This window comes from Cornus florida, unplaced genomic scaffold, assembly GCF_030987335.1.
Source record: "Cornus florida cultivar Cherokee Brave unplaced genomic scaffold, ASM3098733v1 CherokeeBrave_3.0.0_Hap2_Chr11, whole genome shotgun sequence".
Classification (NCBI taxonomy): Eukaryota; Viridiplantae; Streptophyta; class Magnoliopsida; order Cornales; family Cornaceae; genus Cornus; species Cornus florida.
Genome location: NW_026775581.1, coordinates 133,755,142 through 133,775,117, shown reverse-complemented (window position 1 = coordinate 133,775,117; position 19,976 = coordinate 133,755,142). Strand labels below are relative to the sequence as shown.

The following is a 19,976-nucleotide window of genomic DNA, read 5'->3' as shown; positions in this document are numbered from 1 at the left end:
TTTTAACATCAATTTAAACCCTGGAGACTACCTAGACATGCACAGAATACAGGTTTAAGGGAGGGAGTTAGAATAGGAACTTGCCTTCGGTTTCAGTTTTGAAACCTTAAACCACCGTCTCTGAGTTTTCCAACAAATTCTAGACTGCCGTTCAACACCTCCATTGCTCTTGGTTCAATCCAGAAGCAATCCCTTCCTTCTTCCTTTAGCCTCCCTGGTTATCTCTCAAATCCCTCTCTGTTTTCCTCTCAAATTTCTTTGTACGTGAATAGGGTATTCCCAACCCTAGACAGACGTACTTATATATTTATAGGCTTAAGAAAACCATAAACTCTAATCCTAATTATGCTCAGAGAAGGGAAAAAAAAAAAAACAATTAAATTTATAATTAAGTCGGCTATCCAATACGTGATTACCTAGACATGTAAAACCCTAAATATAATTTTAGTTAAACAATTAATAAAACAAAGTTAATCAAATAAACTAATTAATTCATTTAAATAAAATAAATAATACAATTAAATCATTAAACAATTAAAACAATTAATTCAATTAAATAAAACAAATAACATAATTAACTCAATTAAGAAAACAAACAAATAATCAAATAAAAATACACCAAAACAATAATTAATATGCTGAGACTATTCTTTTAAAATTAGGGGTATTACAATTCTGACGTGCACATCAATAAAGTTTTTGTTTCTTTCTGTTGTTCCTTACAAAATAATACAAGGGTAAAGTACAGAGACACCCCCTGAGATTTAGTAAAAGGACACTCAGATGAAAGTTTGCCTATTTTGGGACAACTACACCCCCTTGCGAAATTTGCCATCCAAACATTGCCTTAAAACATGTGAAAAGTCTATTTTACGCTTCATTATTTTATTAATTTTAATTATAAAATATCAAAATACTTAAATGACTCAGCACCCAATCAATCCAAAAACCCTACCACCAATTCTAGCACCACCGCCACACCAAAATCCACAGCCACCCCCAACCCATCGCTACCATCTTAACCCCAACAACCGCCCCAATTTATTTTCGCTGTTGATTCATCATTAGCCTTCACCCCTTACCACCAATCATCACCACCAATTAATTACAAAACCAAACCAAAAAAAATGCAAGCAAGAGAGAGCAACCCATTTACAGAACATTGAATCCATCACTGCCGGATTTTTCTCTTTGGCTGTACTTGGCCGGCCGCCATCATCTAAAGCTGATCTCACCATCGCCACTATCCACAACCGAGCCATGACATCACCGTCTTCAGCCTTGCACATCACTGAGCTCGCCTCCTCCTCTATCACAGCCGGCATCATCAAAGCCGAAGCTCTCCGCCGTCACCTTCATCTGCGCCGCCACTGATTCATTTACGCCATCGCCCATCAGAGGAAGCAAAGTCGGCTTTAGAGACGAGAACAATAACGGCGAACTCGCATCCGCCAGATCTGTCCGGACCCACCTATTGAATAAACCAACGACGTCTGTCTCCGCCGGCACAGCTCCGGTTCTGCCTATATTCGACACGATGGCTCCCAGACCGTCCCTAACTCCAGCGCTTGCCCCTGGACCGGGAGGACCTCACAACACTTCACCGCCGATCTACTTGTCTCTTTCATTGACGACGTCTTCGATCCGCCGCCGATCTGTTTGTCTTTGATCCGCCGGAGATGGTGGCCTTCTTTGAGTTTCCGATGGTGAAGAGAGAGTTGAGGAAACTCACAATCCTGCCGCCTTGTGTGTGTATATATATATGTATCTGTATATACATATATATATATGTGTGTGTGTGTGGGGGGGGGGGGTGTGTGTATATATCTGTATGTGTCTATATATATGTATATATGTATCTGTGTAACAATATGTGTGTATTGGTGTTGGGAGGAAGAGATAACAGAGAGGAGAAGGAAACAAATGGTTAAGGGTATGAGGTTATAATTGTCATTTCAACATTTAAATTGGTCAATATAAAAGTCAAATGGCAAAAATGTCAATTTATTATCATTAGGGTGTCTTTGGTAGTTGTATCAAACTTAAATGGGTGTCATTATTCCAAAATAGGGCAACTTTCATCTGAGTATCATTTTGACAAATCTTAAGGGGTGTCAATGTACTTTACCCATAATACAATTAATCCAATTGGTTCCTATGGAAATTTAAACATTTTATAAGATTAAAAACCAAAATTGAACTATAATTCTTCGTAGCATCAAGAAAATATTTTTTCATACATGCATTTTAATGGTATGATTTAATTGTATTTTTTTTCCTTCTAAAATAAAAAATGAAGAGTTCAAGTCTCCATAAAAAATTATATTTTCAAAAATAAAATTACTAAATATTTAGGATAAAATTAATAAAAAAATTTATTTAATTTCATAAAGAAATGTGAGTGTTTTAATTGGATGGGAGTGTCAATTCATTTTTCATCGTTGAAGGAGAAAGCTCATTTCTTATCAGTGGTATAGTTCAAAGTTTTAATGCACGTCAATATTAATCACGTCACTGAAAAGCGTCAGCACCTAAAGAAGTTGTTTGAGTACTTTAGCTTTTCCCATCATCCACCCCACTTCATGCAATAAACATTGCAATTATTGTAGTCCGGAGATAACAATTTCCCGTCTCTCTCTTTTTCCTCTTTTTCTTTGATTGACCGGTTAACATTGTAAATTATAAAAAAATTTATATTAATTTGAAGACATATTTTCTATTAAATTTGTATAAATTTATCTTTAATTTTTTAAATTACTTGTTTAAATAAAAATCTTAAGTAGAAAATTTTAAAACAATTAAAATAATTTCTTAATTTTTGATGAAAATATTACATAAAAAAGAAGGTATTTTTTATTTAACTAATTTATTAATTTTTCATGAATATATCATATATTGTATGAAAAAATATATATTTTTTCAAAGTAAATGAGTTTAAACTAAGTATAATAAGTTTTATTAAAAATAGTAAAATTTTAATAATAAGTTAATAATTTTAGAAAATGGTAGTTATAAATTTATTTATTTTTTTAAATTGATTATAAATTGATACTAATAATAAAATTAAGGTATATGATATAATTAATATTTAGATAAGAGAAAAGATAATAAAAATATTTAACAAGAAATGAGAAAGTTAATTAAAAGGGTAAAATAATTTTTAAAATGAATTATTTCTTAATTATAATAAATTAATAGTTTATAGGGGTAATTAGTAGTTCAGGTTAATTGTAAAGGGCACCAGTTTAAGAATTTATTTATTATTTTTAACTCTTAATAGTCTGGTCTTGTTACTTGTGGTGGAAAAATCTGCTACTACTGCCAGAGACTTTTCCCAGTCGTCCAAGCAAGTCTTCATTCAATTGGCCCACCCTCACGCGACTCATGTTTCAATCCGCAGCAAAAGTTGCAGCAAAAGTTGATGCCTTCTGCCTTCAGTTACCATTTAATATTCATTTATCAAACTCTCTTTTCAATCAATTATCTCTGGACTAATTGGGAAATATGAAGGGAGAACGAGGGTGATTTTTAAATTTGAATCAACGAAACCTTAATTTTAATAGCAAACCTGAATATTGGTTGGTCCACCAAAGATTTTAATTAGCATTGCCTTTTCTCGTAGCTCTCATTCTTATTATTATTTTTTTTTAAACCCCGACTTTTCAAATCTTTAATTCCATTCACATCTCTCTTCATCTTTTTTCTCTTCGGGGTTTTAAGTCTCTCCCACAATGAAGAATACCAGCAGGAGTAGGACAATTCTATATTTTAACAACATGATTCTCACTCCTCTGTACCTCCTCTTCCTACTCACTACTTCACTCTTCCCCATTTTCTGCAACTCTTACACCCCTACTGAAAATATCACCGTTGCCTGCGGCTCCTCTGACAACACCACAGCCCCAGACGGCCGGGAATGGGTGGCCGACATTGTTCCCAATTATCTGTCCCTTTTGGAACAAAAACACAACTCATCAATACCCTCTCCAGCACAAAGACCGTCTCCCCAAGCCAGCTTTGTTCCCTACTTGAAAGCACGCATATCTCTGTCTGATTTCACCTACGTATTTTCGGTCACTGCCGGTCAAAAGTTCATACGCTTGCACTTCTACCCTTACATATACCAAAACTTCGACCCCTCCAAAGCCTTCTTCTCCGTCAAAGCCAATAAATTCATTCTTCTCAACAACTTCAGTGCCTCTCTAACAGCTGCTTCTCTCGGCTCTGAGTCCTCTGACTATCTATTTAAAGAATTCTGCATAAACATAGAAGATGAAGATCAAACATTGAACCTCACCTTCACTCCGTCTTCAACTCCATCCGATGCACACGCTTTTATCAATGGAATTGAAATTGTCTCCATGCCTACCAATCTTTATTACACCCCGGCCGAGGCTCAAGATGGTATTACTTTTATCGGCTATGAGCAAACCCCAATTCGTATTGAAAACAACACTGCTCTTGAGACCGTACACCGATTAAATGTGGGTGGATCAGAAATTTCACCAGTGGAGGACACGGGCATGTTCCGAAGCTGGAACGATGACAGCGGCTACGTTTCAAACATAGGGGCTCTTCCAGTTAACCACAGCTTTGAAGTTCTCTTCACCAAAGTACCCAATTACACTGCACCCGCTCAAGTATACATGACCGCTCGGTCCATGGGAAACAACAAAACTGTAAACAAAAACTACAATCTCACTTGGAATTTGCCTGTGGATTCGGGTTTTACGTACCTGGTCAGACTACACTTTTGTGAGTTCCAAGTTGAGGTCACAAAGCAAAGTGACAGGGAATTCACTATATTCATAGCCGATAAGACAGCGGAGCCTCAAGCCGATGTGATTGTTTGGGCTGGAAGAAATCATGTCCCGTTTTGCAGAGATTATGCAGTGATGGTGAGTCAAGGAAGAGATCAGAAGAAACAGAATTTGTCTATAGCTCTGCATCCCAATCCGGAATCAACGACTGTTTACTCTGATGCCATCTTGAATGGAGTAGAGGTTTTCAAACTCAGTGACTATTCCGGCAATCTCGCCGGACTCAACCCTGACCCAGTTCCCCCGCCCGCCTCCCCGTCTACCCCACAACCAGCGAATACGGGAAAACAAAAAACTACACCAGTTGCCGCCGTGGTCGGTGGTGTTCTTTCCGGTGTGGTTGCACTCTGTGTTCTTGCTTTGTTGATTTTCCGGCAACGGAGGAGAGATAAGGAATCAGGTTTCGGCAAGAGCTCCTACACCGCAAAAAAACACGACAAAATGAGTGGCCCACTTCTACCGTCCGATCTGTGTCGTCGCTTTTCTTTTGCTGAAATCAAAACCGCGACTGATAACTTCAACGGCGATTTAATTATTGGACGTGGAGGCTTTGGCGACGTGTACAAAGGGTGTACAGACGATGGGACCACTCAGGTTGCGATCAAACGGTTGAAACAAGGGTCTCAACAGGGGGCCCACGAGTTCGAAACTGAAATCGAGATGCTCTCTCAGCTCCGTCATCTCCATCTCGTTTCTCTAATTGGGTACTGCAACGATGAAGGTGAGATGATCCTTGTGTACGAATACATGTCTCGTGGGACCCTTCGTGATCATCTTTACGGCTCCGATTATCCTTCACTCCCGTGGAAGCGAAGGCTCGAGATTTGCATCGGTTCTGCGCGTGGGCTGAAATACCTTCATGACGATGCAAAGCATAGGATCATTCACCGCGACGTAAAGACAACCAATATTTTATTGGATGATAAATGGGTGGCAAAGGTTTCAGATTTCGGATTATCCAAAGCAAACTCCAATCTCGCCGCCAACACCGCAATCAGCACCGTGGTGAAAGGTAGTTTCGGGTATTTGGATCCTGAATATTTTCGACGGCAACGATTGACCGAAAAGTCTGACGTGTACTCTTTTGGAGTGGTGTTGTTGGAGGTATTGTGTGCTAAATCACCGGTGAATAGGACGGCGTTGGAGAGAGATCAAGTGAGCTTAGCCGCGTGGGCTCGCAAATGTTATCAAAATGGTACACTTGATCAGATCATTGATCCACATCTGAGTGGAAAGATCGAGCCGGAGTGTTTGAAGAGATTTGCGGAGATAGCAATGAAGTGTTTGGACGATGAGGGAACCAAACGTCCCCCAATGAATGAAGTAGCGTGGACCTTGGAGTTTGCATTGGAGCTGCAAGAGGGTAAGAAGGAGGGAATCAAGACTGATGGAGCTGATGTAGAATTTAAGGAAAGGGATCTCAATTGTCAAATTGGGCCGGTGGGCAGCGATGATGGACAAGTGTCGACCAGTGGGGTGACGATGACGAGTGATGGTGGGACGAGTTTTACAACCGATGGGTCTGATAAAATGTCTTCGGGTGCTGTATTCTCTGAGATCATGAACACTAGCGGGCGTTGAAATGTGGTTATTGGGGGCGAAGCTCTCGCCAGTAGTCATCATAGTTTGTTTCATAGTTTGTGATAATCATTTGGATTATTAGTAATGTACTAAAATATAAGTATGGTACATGATAACTCAGAGGTATTTTCTAGACATGAGCTTTCTCCTGAAGGAGTGGTGAGCTCAAACCACTGTGTGTGTTGTTGCTTACCAAATCAAAATTGATAAGCATGTTTGTTTATTTATAATCATATGTCTTTTGAATTAATATGATTTGTTCAACTGGTTTAATGGCTGATAATATGTTGGCGGACACTATGAAATGGTGGTCAGAGATGAATAATAATTTGAACATTCTAGTTCAGGATAGAAATTGATCTAAAACAACATATAAACAAAGCGAGTGGGTATTGAATTTGAACAGAGACTTTTTAGTTCATTTTTTGATAATAATTATCTAATTTTATACCACATATGATCATAAAATAATTTTAAAATAATTAACCAACACTTCATATAATAAAATATTTTTTTTTATTACCATAATATAACAAATACATATCTATCTTTTATATTCAGACCCAGAACTTTCGTCAGCCTTGCCTTTTCTTCTGTAGTAGTAAGGGTTACAAGATGTCTGTAATAATTCTCATCATAACCACTTTTGGGCTTCAACTTTTCAGAAAAAGTGTGGAGTGTTTTGGACATTACATAGATTTCCCGTGACGAATTCAAATTAGCTATTGAACGTGTTCTAATTTGATAAATTATTCCAAAAGAAGATTGTAAAGTTGACAATGTTAGAGAACTATCACTTTAATGTGACATTTGGTTGATTATACATAATTTTATGTACCCAGAAATTTGTTTCAGGGACAACTTGGAACAAAAATGGGGTTAACAAAAAGGTTTGAGTTTAACAAGGCACATAATTAACTTACAGCATTATATAGATTTATTTTTCTCTTTAGAATAGATGGATTTCTCCCCCAAAAGTATTGTTGGAATTCTTTTTCAACACAACAATACAATTTTTCGACACAAATGCTTACCTCCATCACAGGTTTTGAATTCAGTGATCAATTCGGTACATTATTTTGGGCCTCTTTGTTGGCCTTAAAGCACTGGGCCAATTTAAGTTCATTTTCTACACACTTTTTTATTCCCTTCCTGTTTTTTACTGGCCAATGGGCTGGGTTTTTGTCCATAATCTTATGGGGGCTCTGTTTTTTTTTTTTTGGATATGCCCCACTTATACTTTGCAAATTGTCTTTTATTTTATTTTAATTGCATCTCACTTATTTACCAAAGAAAGAAAAAAAATTTGTCAGTTCTAAAAGGAACGTTAAAATTTTACTAAATTATGCCACATAATGCTCCTTCTGTCTAACCTGTAAAATTATAATCAATCAAATTATGCTTAAGTTGATTTATGGATCTCAGCACAACAAATTATTTTAACAAAAAATTTTTTTGCAAAAGATTGTTTTTTTTTTTTTTTTTTTTTTTGTAGCAAAAAGTTTCTAGAAAAAAAAAAAAAAAAAAAAAAAAATTGTCACCAAGTTGTAGCAAAAAAGCTAATTACTAAAGATTTGAGTTTTATAGCAAATCTAATTATATTTACTACAGTTTAATTTTGTAACAAATAATAAGATATTTGCAACAAAATTATGACATAGCAATTCATCTAACAATTGCTTACAAATATATGACATATACTACTACCATTCAAATAAACAAATAAATAAAATTATAAAGGAAATTTAATATTATCATCTATATAAGTCAAGTTTCTTGACACGAATAATAATTATTTCGTTTTCATTTCAAGGTTTTCTAAGAAGATTCAACATCACTAATGTTATGTCAAATAATGAATATGACATGGACAGACGAATTGACACTTGGTAATTGAGAATTAAAGCCATTTCTAGAAATTTTTGTCGCCAGCATTTTAATCATAGAAGTATGCATTATATGAAAAACTTATAGTAACCTTAAATTTAATATTATCCATGCACAGATACGGGAAATAATGAAAAAAAAATAAGAGAAAAAGGGTGCCTGACTAATTCAAAAGGCAAATGATTAATAAAGATGTTTCATTTGGAAAAAAATGTAAATTGACAAAGACCAATTATTTTCCCGTAATGAGCGCGGCTGGTGTGTATCATGTGGTGAATGTATTTGGCAGAAAATATTGGAAAAGTAGCAATAATTCAAGTTGGAGCCAGGAAAGAGAACCATTCATCCAATTCAAGGTAATGATTCAATTATAAAATATACTCTAAACCTAAGTGCTTGTTTGGTGAATGAATTGGCCGGGTTGGAGCAAGTAAAATGGTTGTGAAGAAAGGGTATTCATTAGCATTCCTTGTGGTAATACTGGGCGCCACAATTGTATGTGGAGCTATCTCCATCTCAATCTCTATCTCTGTCTCATCATATAAGAAGACCATCAATTTGAAGTCACAGTCTTCCTGCAATGAGACCATTGGCGAATGTCGCATGCTGGTGCTTCCAATGGATCCTGAAATAAGTAGAAGGCTACTCACAGGGAATGAGGGAGGTGTGACTGGCGTGCCCGAGAATGGGGGAGGACAGACTGCAAAGACATTAAATATAGGTGCAGCCGTAGGCGCGCAGTGTGACAGAAATTATGGAAGTTGCCTTCCTGGTGCAAACGGAGACGTCAATGATAGGTGCCATCCTTATCAGAAGTGTCGCCTTGGCAATTCCTAGCTACTCGATCACACATGCAAAATCTTTGTTTGGCAAATTCAAGAAATAATTTCACTTGTCTTTCTTAATTTGTTGCTTTTAAACCAGGTGTTATGTAGTGTTTATTTAAATTATAGAATCATTATGCCAATGATCGATTCTAGTGTTGCTTTCACCATTTTCCTATTATGTAACATGATATATGATTTGATGCAAGGGTTGTACTGGTGCTGTAAGGATACACGTTAGACCATGTCGATTGCAATTATTACTGAACGTTTGATCACCACATTTGTATTATCCAACCTGTCATTATTTTATTCCCTTAAGGAAAATTAATTTTTGAAAGAGAGCGCCAAATCGATCTGACGCCCAAAAAAAAAACTTAAAACTTAAAAGTCTTCTGATTCTAATTGAAAATTACGTCTATAAATTATTGCGTTCATGGTACTTTCTCCTGCTGCTACTCACGGGCTACTTGTTCTATTCTCATATTTATTATATTAAAAAATATGCCCTTAAAATATTCGTTAAACGGTTGAAAATTCTTTTGCAAGAAAACAAATGGCAACAAGACATTTTAAAGTAACAACAAAATTGAAAACAAGAGAACATGGGAAGATAAATATTTTTTTAAGGACAACAATAATGAACACAAGTTGGAGGCAGGAATGACGGAGGACCATTCATTTGATATCCGAAGCTAAAGTTTCAACTATAAAAAGGATACTACTCTCTAAAGGCTGGTATTGCCCCCCAAGTGCATGTGTGCTGAAAGAAATAGAGTAGTGGTGAATTGGGTTGGAGCTTGTAAGTAAAATGGTGCTTACATTATTTGTGAAGAAAGGCTGTTCACTTGTATTCCTTTTGGTAATACTGGTCACAATTTTATGTGTAGCTACCTCTACCTCCACCTCACATGAGAAGAGCGTAGTCAACTTCGAGTCACACTACTCCTGCAATGGTACCATTGGTGAATGCCTTATGGACAAAGAGCTGGTGCTTCCAATGGATCCTGAAATTAGTAGAAGGCTACTCGGTGGCAGTGGGGGAGGAGTGACTCCAAAGACGGTGAAACCAGGTTCAGTAGGCCCAAAATGTGATAGAAAATACTTACCTACATGTATTACCCAAGCAAATTACAAAAAAGTCAAGAACACGTGCACTGATTACCAGAAGTGTCGCTCAGGCCATCCTCCGTAGCTAGTCACAGCATATGCAGTATCTTTGATTGGTGGTGATGCAGTAAGTACCATAACAAGAAGCGAGAGTTTACTTACAAAGAAAAAAGGAGCAGATGTGGCAAATTCAAGAAACTATCAGTGTCTTTCTTAATTTCTTGATTTTAAATCGTGTATTATATGTATTGTGCATGTATTTAAATAATAGAACCATTCTTCTGCTGATTCTAGTGATGGTCGTTCATCTTTCAATTACCTTTAAAGTGTTTATATATATATAGTTGCATTATTTATATATAAACACTTAGAAACAAGCATCATCGCCTCTAGAATATATTTATATTTCAAAGTATTCTCGTGCATTAACCTAATTGACAAATTAGCAAAGTATTTTCTTCTAGAATTTTACAAACAAGCGATTAAATACCAGTATGTCCACGGGTCACATGTATCCATGTCTAGATAGGTTGATTTAGATTATTATTGTTGAATGCTGAACATTTTTACTTGGGTGTACTAAATTTGAATTATCCAGCTTTTGATTACCCGCTTAATCATTTCTTGACAAATTAACTACTTTCCCAAAAGCTTAGGCCAATTAATTTCTGCAGACAGTACGTACACCTAACCAGACAACAATTAAATGTTCCAAATAGCCTGCTCTGTTTCACAAGAATAGCAATAATTAAACAAGTTGGAGGTAGGAATGATGGAGGACCATTCATTTGATATCCGAATTAGCTTATGTTTCAATTATAAGAAGAATCAACTCTAAAGGCTGGTATTGCCTAAGTGCATGCTTGGTGAAAGAAATAGAGTGGTGTGAATTGGAGTAAGTAAAATGGTGCTTACATTATCTGTGAAGAAATGCTGTTCATTAGCATTCCTTGTGGTAATGGTGGGCACAATTGAAATGGTATGTGGAGCTATCTCTATCTCTACCTCACGTAAGAATTCTCATCATCGTCAACTTCAGGTCACAACATTACTCATCCTGCAACGGTACCATCGGTGAATGCGACATGGACGAAGAGCTGCAGCTTCCAATGAATCCTGAATTGAGTAGAAGGCTACTCGGCGGGAATGGGAAAGGAGTGACTGACGGGACGTATAACCGAAATAAACCTGCCGGAAATTGTAACAGAGACAGATACGGTAATTGCCTTCCCGGTAGAAAGTCAACCGTGGATGCAAAGCTTTTGACAGGTGTCGCCTTCCCCGCTAGTCACAGCATATGCAAAATCTCTGCTGGGTGGTGATGCAATAACTATCTATAACAATAAGCCAGAGCAGACGAGAGAATGCAAATGGAAAAATATTCGTGGTAGTATTTCGAGGTTGTGTGTCCATGTGTCACATATATCCATGTCTAGATAGGTTGATTTTATCTTACACACTTTTACTTGTTTGCTAAATTTTAATTATCCAGCTTTTGATAATTTGCTTAATCATTTCTTGACAATTATTTTCCCAACAGCACCACCGGTAATTTCAGATCCTCCATAGCATATTTAAAGTTCATTAGATTCTGCTGCATGCACCACTCATAATTTCAGATCCTCCATATTTGCAAATTTAAAGTTCATTAGTATTTTGTAATACCCCGATATTTTAAAGGATTTATTAATTGAAATAAATTACTTTTATTTTATTTTTAAATAATATATTTGATTTAATTTGAATTAATTGCATTTATTTTAATTTTTAATTGATTTGTTTTATTGATTGCTTAGATTAATTGTTTTATTTTATTTATATTTCGTGAATTATTGATATGATGATTGTTGTGTGTGTGCTTGATTATTGATTGAATTGTTGGGGTGTTAATTTTATTGGTATGGTATAATTTGGTTGTAATTTATTGTTTTGTTTATGTGTTTAGTGTAATTAGTTTTTAGTTTTTATTATTTAAGTGTCTATTTAATTATTTGATTTATTTAAATTAATTGGATTTGGGATTAAGGGAAGTTGGACCAAAAGATGTGGTATTGGGCTTGTATGAAGCCTTATTGGGTTAATTAATAAAGGCCCATGATTATTTAATTATTTAAATGATCATTTTTGTATTAATTATAAATATATATAATTATATATAAATATAATTAATTAATAATTGTTATGGAAAGATATATATTTATAGATATAGATAGGTGTATAGGATTTAATTAACCAATGGTTTATTATGGAAGGTATGTGTGTGTGTGTGTGTATATATATATATATATGTAATATAACATATGTTTATATATATATGTTTATGGATATTTATTATTTAAAGATTATTACCTTATTAGGTAGTCCTAGTTGGAATATGATTTAGGTTTTAATGTGTATAAATATACACATAAGGTTTATGGTTAAAAGGTTTTTACGTTAAGAAAAAATAAGAGAGTTAAAGAGAGAAGAAAAGGAGAAGGCCGACAAAGAGGAGGCTGGATTAGAAAAAGAGGACGTTGAGATTGGAAGGTTGAAGCGTCGGTTTCGTTTCGAAACCTTCAGGCAAGTTCTTTTCTAACTTTCCTCTTAGGACCCATAAGTTTTTCACCTTGAATATCAAGGCTTTAATTAAATTATTAACTTAAATTATAATTAGAACGGATTAATAAAAAATATGAATTATTATATCTTTATATTTATTGGTTAAATCGGATTATTTAAAAGGATGAATTATTATAAACTATTAGTTTGGATTATAGGATTTTATTTGTATATATAGAGGTTGTATATATATTTTAAAATTAATGTATAGGTGGAACTGTGACCCAAGATGATTAATTAGGTTTTATAGAATTTGTGGAATTTTCTGGTATTATTTTGTATTTTTTTTTTTAGGAATTCTATGAGATATATATTTTTAATATATTTGTTAGGATATATATATATATATATATACTGTTTATATAATCTGGAGGTATGAAATCGGCGCATCAAAGAGTGGGTGTTGGTTCAGTGTGGCGCAGCCTACTGTAACTTGGTGTGTGTGTGAATCAGAACCATAAACAATAATAGGGTGATTCAGTGTGGTGCGGCACATGGAGCTTCAGTGCGCAGAAGGTCAGAGGCCATTGGATGTTGGCTGATCAATAGAAAGGATCCGGTGCATTGCGAATCATAGTAGTAGAGTGCGCGCAAGCTTTAAAGGGCTGGGATGCGTTGATGAGTAGCGGTTGATCCGGTGCGGGTGGGCTCATGCGGCTGGGTGGATTACAGCCAATCTGGAGGTGCCACATCACCCAGAAGAAGAAGCTGGCGCGTGTGCAGCGCGTGGCTGCGCGTGAGGTCACCTATTAGCATGTGGTGGCGCGTGGAAGCGCATGAGGAATGTTTGGTGGATTTTAGCGGCGCGTGGAGAAGTATTTAGGGTCCCGGAAAGGTTCTAAGGGGTTCGGTGAATTCTCATATTGGATTCCAAGCTTGTTAAGGTTTAAACCAACCACCCAGGGAGATATTTCAAGCTTGTTATTTATATATGTGTATATATTGTTTAATTGGTTAGGATAATTATGGAGGGATAATTGGTATATATTGTATAATATATATGTGTATATATTGTTTAATTGGTTAGGATAATTATGGAGGGATGTGTATATATGTATATTTATTAATATATATGCATATATGATTTAAATAATCAAGAATTTTTGTAGATGGTATTATACATATTTATTTATGTGTATGTATATATATCATTTAAGATTATTATTCTTATTTGATATATCTGGATAGGCAGATTATTAAATTAGTCATATGCTTCTACATGAGATATCTATGTATGAATTAGCTATCGTTGAGTCTAAAGTTGGTACATGGTTGAATTGTAGGCATGGATGAGTTGCCATAGGCATAAATATATTGCCTAAGTATTGGTATGAATAAATTACATACATGGAAAGCATGGATGAGTTGCTAATTAAAAGTATACATATATATACTTAGGGAGGCATGGTTGAGTTGCCATATATAAATAAATATATTGATTAGGGCATGGTTGATTTGTCAAAACGTAATTTAATTGTTATGTGTGAATTAGCTAAATTCATTATTGGCTTTTGGATTATAGTTTTCCTTGAATTATATTTTATTATTTAAATGATTAAATAATTATTTAAAATGGAGTTAAGGTTAAAGGGGTTTCTCTTTTAAAGAGAATGAGTTTTGAATTGGTTTAGGTGTGGTTATGTTTTAATCATGGTTTAATGGTTTTGAAAATTAATGAAACTATTAATGGATGCAAAGGTTATATCGTATTTAATTATCTATACATATGCGTATCATTGTTTAGTAAATTTAAAATTTTATTAAGTTTGGTTTTGATCAGAGATGATCTACTTATTGGTTTTCAGAGGTCTGGTAGAGTGAACTTGCTCGTAGGGTTTAACCCACGATTTATTTTTCAGGTTATTTGAAATTCAAGTCTCAAAGTTGAGGATCCGCAACTGGAGGACTTATCCATTCCTTCTATTTTTATTTCAAAGTAAGATATTTTTACTTCAGCAATTATTAATGGATTTATGCACTGTAGATTTTGGTGAAGGGGTCCTTAAGTTTCGGGATTCCCGAGTTGTAACCGTTGGCGAGTTATTAATGAAAAATGTTTATTTATTAGTTTTTCTTCCGTGTATTATTTATTCTTTTATTTCATCTTTGTATTCTGTGCTTATTAAATACTAAAATTGTTTTGATACTCCTTGATTTTGTGCGCGGACTTGATCAACCCGTGTTCCAAAATTATGGGGTATTACAGTTGGTATCAGAGCACTCCAGGTTCAAGTGTCCCTAGGGTGTCTTTCGTTGTGTGACTTCCGCTTTGTGTACTCTTTTAATTAGAGCTTAAGGTTAGGATTCATTGTATTCTATATTCGGTCCGTTAGTGCGTCCTAATGGTAAATCGTTGAGTCTTATCCGAAAATGGTAAGACACTGATTTGGAAGGTATTTGGGAAGGAAGGAGTATAAGCGCCAGAATCGTATGCTAAATTAGTATGTAGGGAGACAATAATTATTGTGGAAACTAATTGAATGGCATAAACTACGAAGGTCGATAGTTTACGTTCACATAGTAAACGTAGGTACGGGATAAAGTAAATAACTGAATTGTGGAAAGTTATTACTTCTACACTCACTGTTGTTCAGGGGGGATGAATGTAGTTACAGAATTGGTTTTTAAGTTCTATTTTGAGGATTGGGGTGTTCCAAAGTTATTTAGATCAAATTAGGTGATTTAAATGGTTGAAATAGACTGGTTAAAATCCCAGAATGCGTAATATACATTATTATGCTAAGGACTTGAATCATATGGAATTTTAATTAACTTACATGTTGTGAATGAATGATTTATTTGCTTAATATCATTCTAGAAATTTCAATGTCTATTTATGTGATTTTAATTGGCATATAATATAATCATGTATTTATCGGATTTTTATTATAATTACTCTGGATTATTTGATGTATGATTATATATATTGCATGAAGTATAGGTTTTATGGATTTATGCACTATTAAAATAATATGGAGGTACTTTAGGGACGGATTAACGGAATAGTTAAGTCCTACCTATTTATTTATGGATGGTATGGTTTAATGCACCGGTATGGGACGGTGGCATTTCAGGGAAGGATTAACTAAAGAAGTTAAGTCCTACCTATATATTTATAAGGGAATGGATTAACCATAGAGTTAAGTCCTACTTATTCGTGTCAAATCAACGGAATAGTTGGATGGCATGCCATTGAAATAATATGATTGGATAGTTTACTTTTATGTTTGGATATAATGGATTATATATATATGTGCCACGATATGAGCTTGAGTCTCAGGATCAGTGGTTAGGATGGAGGCGTAAATTGCCGACTGAGATGGGTAGTTAGATTTAAGGATATGTGGGCTCTGGTAGAAGGAGGACTCGTGACCACCTTTGTATTCGTTTTACATGAGATACCCACTATCCGGTTGAGACTACTTTAGTCAAGTGAAAGTCTCTAGTGTGTACTTATATTTATCAATTATATAAATATGGAATTAGCTAATTACGAGATGTGTCTGCTAATTATGAATATGTGTGGATGGGTTAATTTCTACACGGATAAAAGGAATAATGAAATTTGAAATTAAATAATCAAAGTTTTCATTTCATGGATTCGTGAATTCCGAGGACGGAATTCCTTTTGTTAGGGGGGGGGGGGGGAAATGTAATACCCCGATATTTTAAAAGATTTATTAATTGGAATTAATTACTTTTATTTTATTTTTAAATGATATATTTGATTTAATTTGAATTAATTGCGTTTATTTTAATTTTTAATTGATTTGTTTTATTGAGTGTTTAGATTAATTATTTTATTTTATTTATATTTCATGAATTATTAATATGATGATTGTTGTGTGTGTGCTTAATTATTGATTGAATTGTTGGGGTGTTAATTTTATTGGCATGGTGTAATTTGGTTGTAATTTATTGTTTTGTTTATGTGCTTAGTGTAATTAGTTTTTGGTTTTTATTATTTAAGTGTCTATTTAATTATTGGATTTATTTAAATTAATTGGATTTGGGATTAAGGGAAGTTGGACCAAAAGATGTGGTATTGGGCTTGTATGAAGCCTTATTGGGTTAATTAATAAAGGCACACGATTATTTAATTATTTAAATGATCATTTTTGTATTAATTATAAATATATATGATTATATATAAATATAATTAACTAATAATTGTTATGGAAAGATATATATAGAGATATATATTTATAGATATAGATAGGTGTATAGGATTTAATTAACCAATGGTTTATTATGGAAGGTATGTGTGTATGTGTGTGTGTGTGTGTATATATATATATATATATACATATATATATATATAATATATGTTTATATATATATATATGTTTATGGATATTTATTATTTAAAAATTATTACCTTATTAGGTAGTCTTAGTTGGAATAGGATTTAGGTTTTAATGTGTATAAATATACACATAAGGTTTATGGTTAAAAGGTTTATATGTTAGAAAAAAATAAGAGAGTTTAAGAGAGAAGAAAAGGAGAAGGCCGACAAAGAGGAGGCTCGATTAGAGAAAGAGGACGTCGAGATTGGAAGGTTGAAGCGTCGGTTTCGTTTCGAAACCTTCAGGCAAGTTCTTTTCTAACTTTCCTCTTAGGACCCATAAGTTTTTCACTTTGAATATCAAGGCTTTAATTAAATTATTAACTTAAATTATAATTAGAATGGATTAATAAAAAAATATGAATTATTATATCTTTATATTTATTGGTTAAATCGGATTATTTAAAAGGATGAATTATTATAAACTATTAGTTTGGATTATAGGATTTTATTTGTATATATAGAGGTTGTATATATATTTTAAAATCAATGTATAGGTGGAACTGTGACCCAAGAGGATTAATTAGGTTTTATAGAATTTGTGGAATTTTCTGGTATTATTTTGTATTTTTCTTTTAGGAATTTTATGAGATATATATTTTTAATATATTTGTTAGGATATATATATATATATATATATATATATATATATATATATATATATATACTGTTTATATAATCTGGAGGTATGAAATCGGCCCATCAAAGAGTGGGTGTTGGTTCAGTGTGGCGCAACCTACTGTAACTTGGTGTGTGTGTGAATCAGAACCATAAACAATAATAGGGTGATTCAGTGTGGTGCGGCACATGGAGCTTCAGTGCGCAGCAGGTCAGAGGCCATTGGATGTTGGCTGATCAATAGAAAGGATCCGGTGCATTGCGGATCACAGTAGTAGAGTGCGCGCAAGCTTTAAAGGGCTGGGATGCATTGATGAGTAGCGGCTGATCCGGTGCGGGTGCGCTCATGCGGCTGGGTGGATTACAGCCAATCTGGAGGTGCCACATCACCCAGAAGAAGAAGCTGGCGCGTGTGCAGCGCGTGGTTGCGCGTGAGGTCACCTATTAGCATGTAGTGGCGCGTGGAAGCGCGTGAGGAATGTTTGGTGGATTTTAGCGGCGCGTGGCGGCGCGTGGAGAAGTATTTAAGGTCCCGGAAAGGTTCTAAGGGGTTCGGTGAATTCTCATATTGGATTCCAAGCTTGTTAAGGTTTAAACCAACCACCCAGGGAGATATTTTAAGGTTTTTAGGGCAATAAAGTGTCACTATGGTATTTAATGTGCGTATAATTAATTAATTAATATTACGTGATGGAAGGAAATATATATATATATATATATATATATATATATATATATATATATGATTATTTATATATGTGTATATATTGTTTAATTGGTTAGGATAATTATGGAGGGATGTGTATATATGTATATTTATTAATATATATGCATATATGATTTAAATAATCAAGAATTTTTATAGATGGTATTATACATATTTATTTATGTGTATGTATATATATCATTTAAGATTATTATTCTTATTTGATATATCTGGATAGACAGATTATTAAATTAGTCATATGTTTCTACATGAGATATCTATGTATGAATTAGTTATCGTTAAGTCTAAAGTTGGTACATGGTTGAATTGTAGACATGGTTGAGTTGGCATAGACATAAATATATTGCCTAAGTATTGGTATGAATAAATTACATACATGGGAAGTATGGATGAGTTGCTAATTAAAAGTATACATATATATACTTAGGGAGGCATGGTTGAGTTGCCATATATAAATAAATATATTGATTAGGGCATGGTTGATTTGTCAAAGCGTAATTTAATTGTTATGTGTGAATTAGCTAAATTCATTATTGGCTTTTGGATTATAGTTTTCCTTGAATTATATTTTATTATTTAAATGATTAAATAATTATTTAAAATGGAGTTAAGGTTAAAGGGGTTTCTCTTTTAAAGAGAATGAGTTTTGAATTGGTTTAGGTATGATTATGTTTTAATCATGTTTTAATGGTTTTAAAAATTAATGAAACTATTAATGGATGCAATGGTTATATCGTATATAAGTATCTATACATATGCGTATCATTGTTTAGTAAACTTAAAACTTTATTAAGTTTGGTTTTGATAAGAGATGATCTACTTATTGGTTTTCAGAGGTCTGGTAGAGTGAACTTGCTCGTAGGGTTTAACCCACGATTTATTTTTCAGATTATTTGAAATTCAATTCTCAAAGTTGAGGATTCGCAACTGGAAGACTTATCCATTCCTTCTATTTTTATTTCAAAGTAGGATATTTTTACTTCAGTAATTATTAATAGATTTATGCACAGTAGATTTTGGTGAAGGGGTCCTTGAGTTTCGGGATTTCCGAGTTGTAACCGTTGGCGAGTTATTAATGAAAAATGTTTATTTATTAGTTTTTTTTCCGCATATTATTTATTAATTTATTTCATCTTTGTATTCTGTGCTTATTAAATACTAAAATTGTTTTGATACTCTTTAATTTTGTGCGCGAACTTGATCAACTCGTGTTTTAAAATTAAAAGGTATTACATATTTTTTCGACAGCAACACTCTTAAAATTCATTAGATCTTACTTAATCATTTCTTGACAAGTATTTTCCCAACATCACCACTCATTAGACTCCGTCAGATTTGTTTATCCGTCCATTGAATCCTCCAAATTTGCATAGTTTCAGTCAAACTTACTATTTTTTTTAGACATGCATCAGTCTCCCCACTCATTGCACTCCTCATTTCCTGTAATTTAACTTTGCACTTTT

The 19,976-nt window shown here is 34.0% G+C and overlaps 1 protein-coding gene across 1 annotated transcript; it reads left to right on the top strand.

Annotated features, from left to right (window-relative positions):
- The first annotated feature begins 3,518 nt into the window (after positions 1 to 3,518).
- Positions 3,519 to 6,651, top strand: LOC132287172 (receptor-like protein kinase FERONIA). The gene has a single exon (XM_059789697.1). The coding sequence runs from the start codon at positions 3,732 to 3,734 to the stop codon at positions 6,399 to 6,401; it is 2,670 nt and encodes an 889-aa protein (XP_059645680.1). The 5' UTR covers positions 3,519 to 3,731; the 3' UTR covers positions 6,402 to 6,651.
- Positions 6,652 to 19,976: the final 13,325 nt, after the last annotated feature.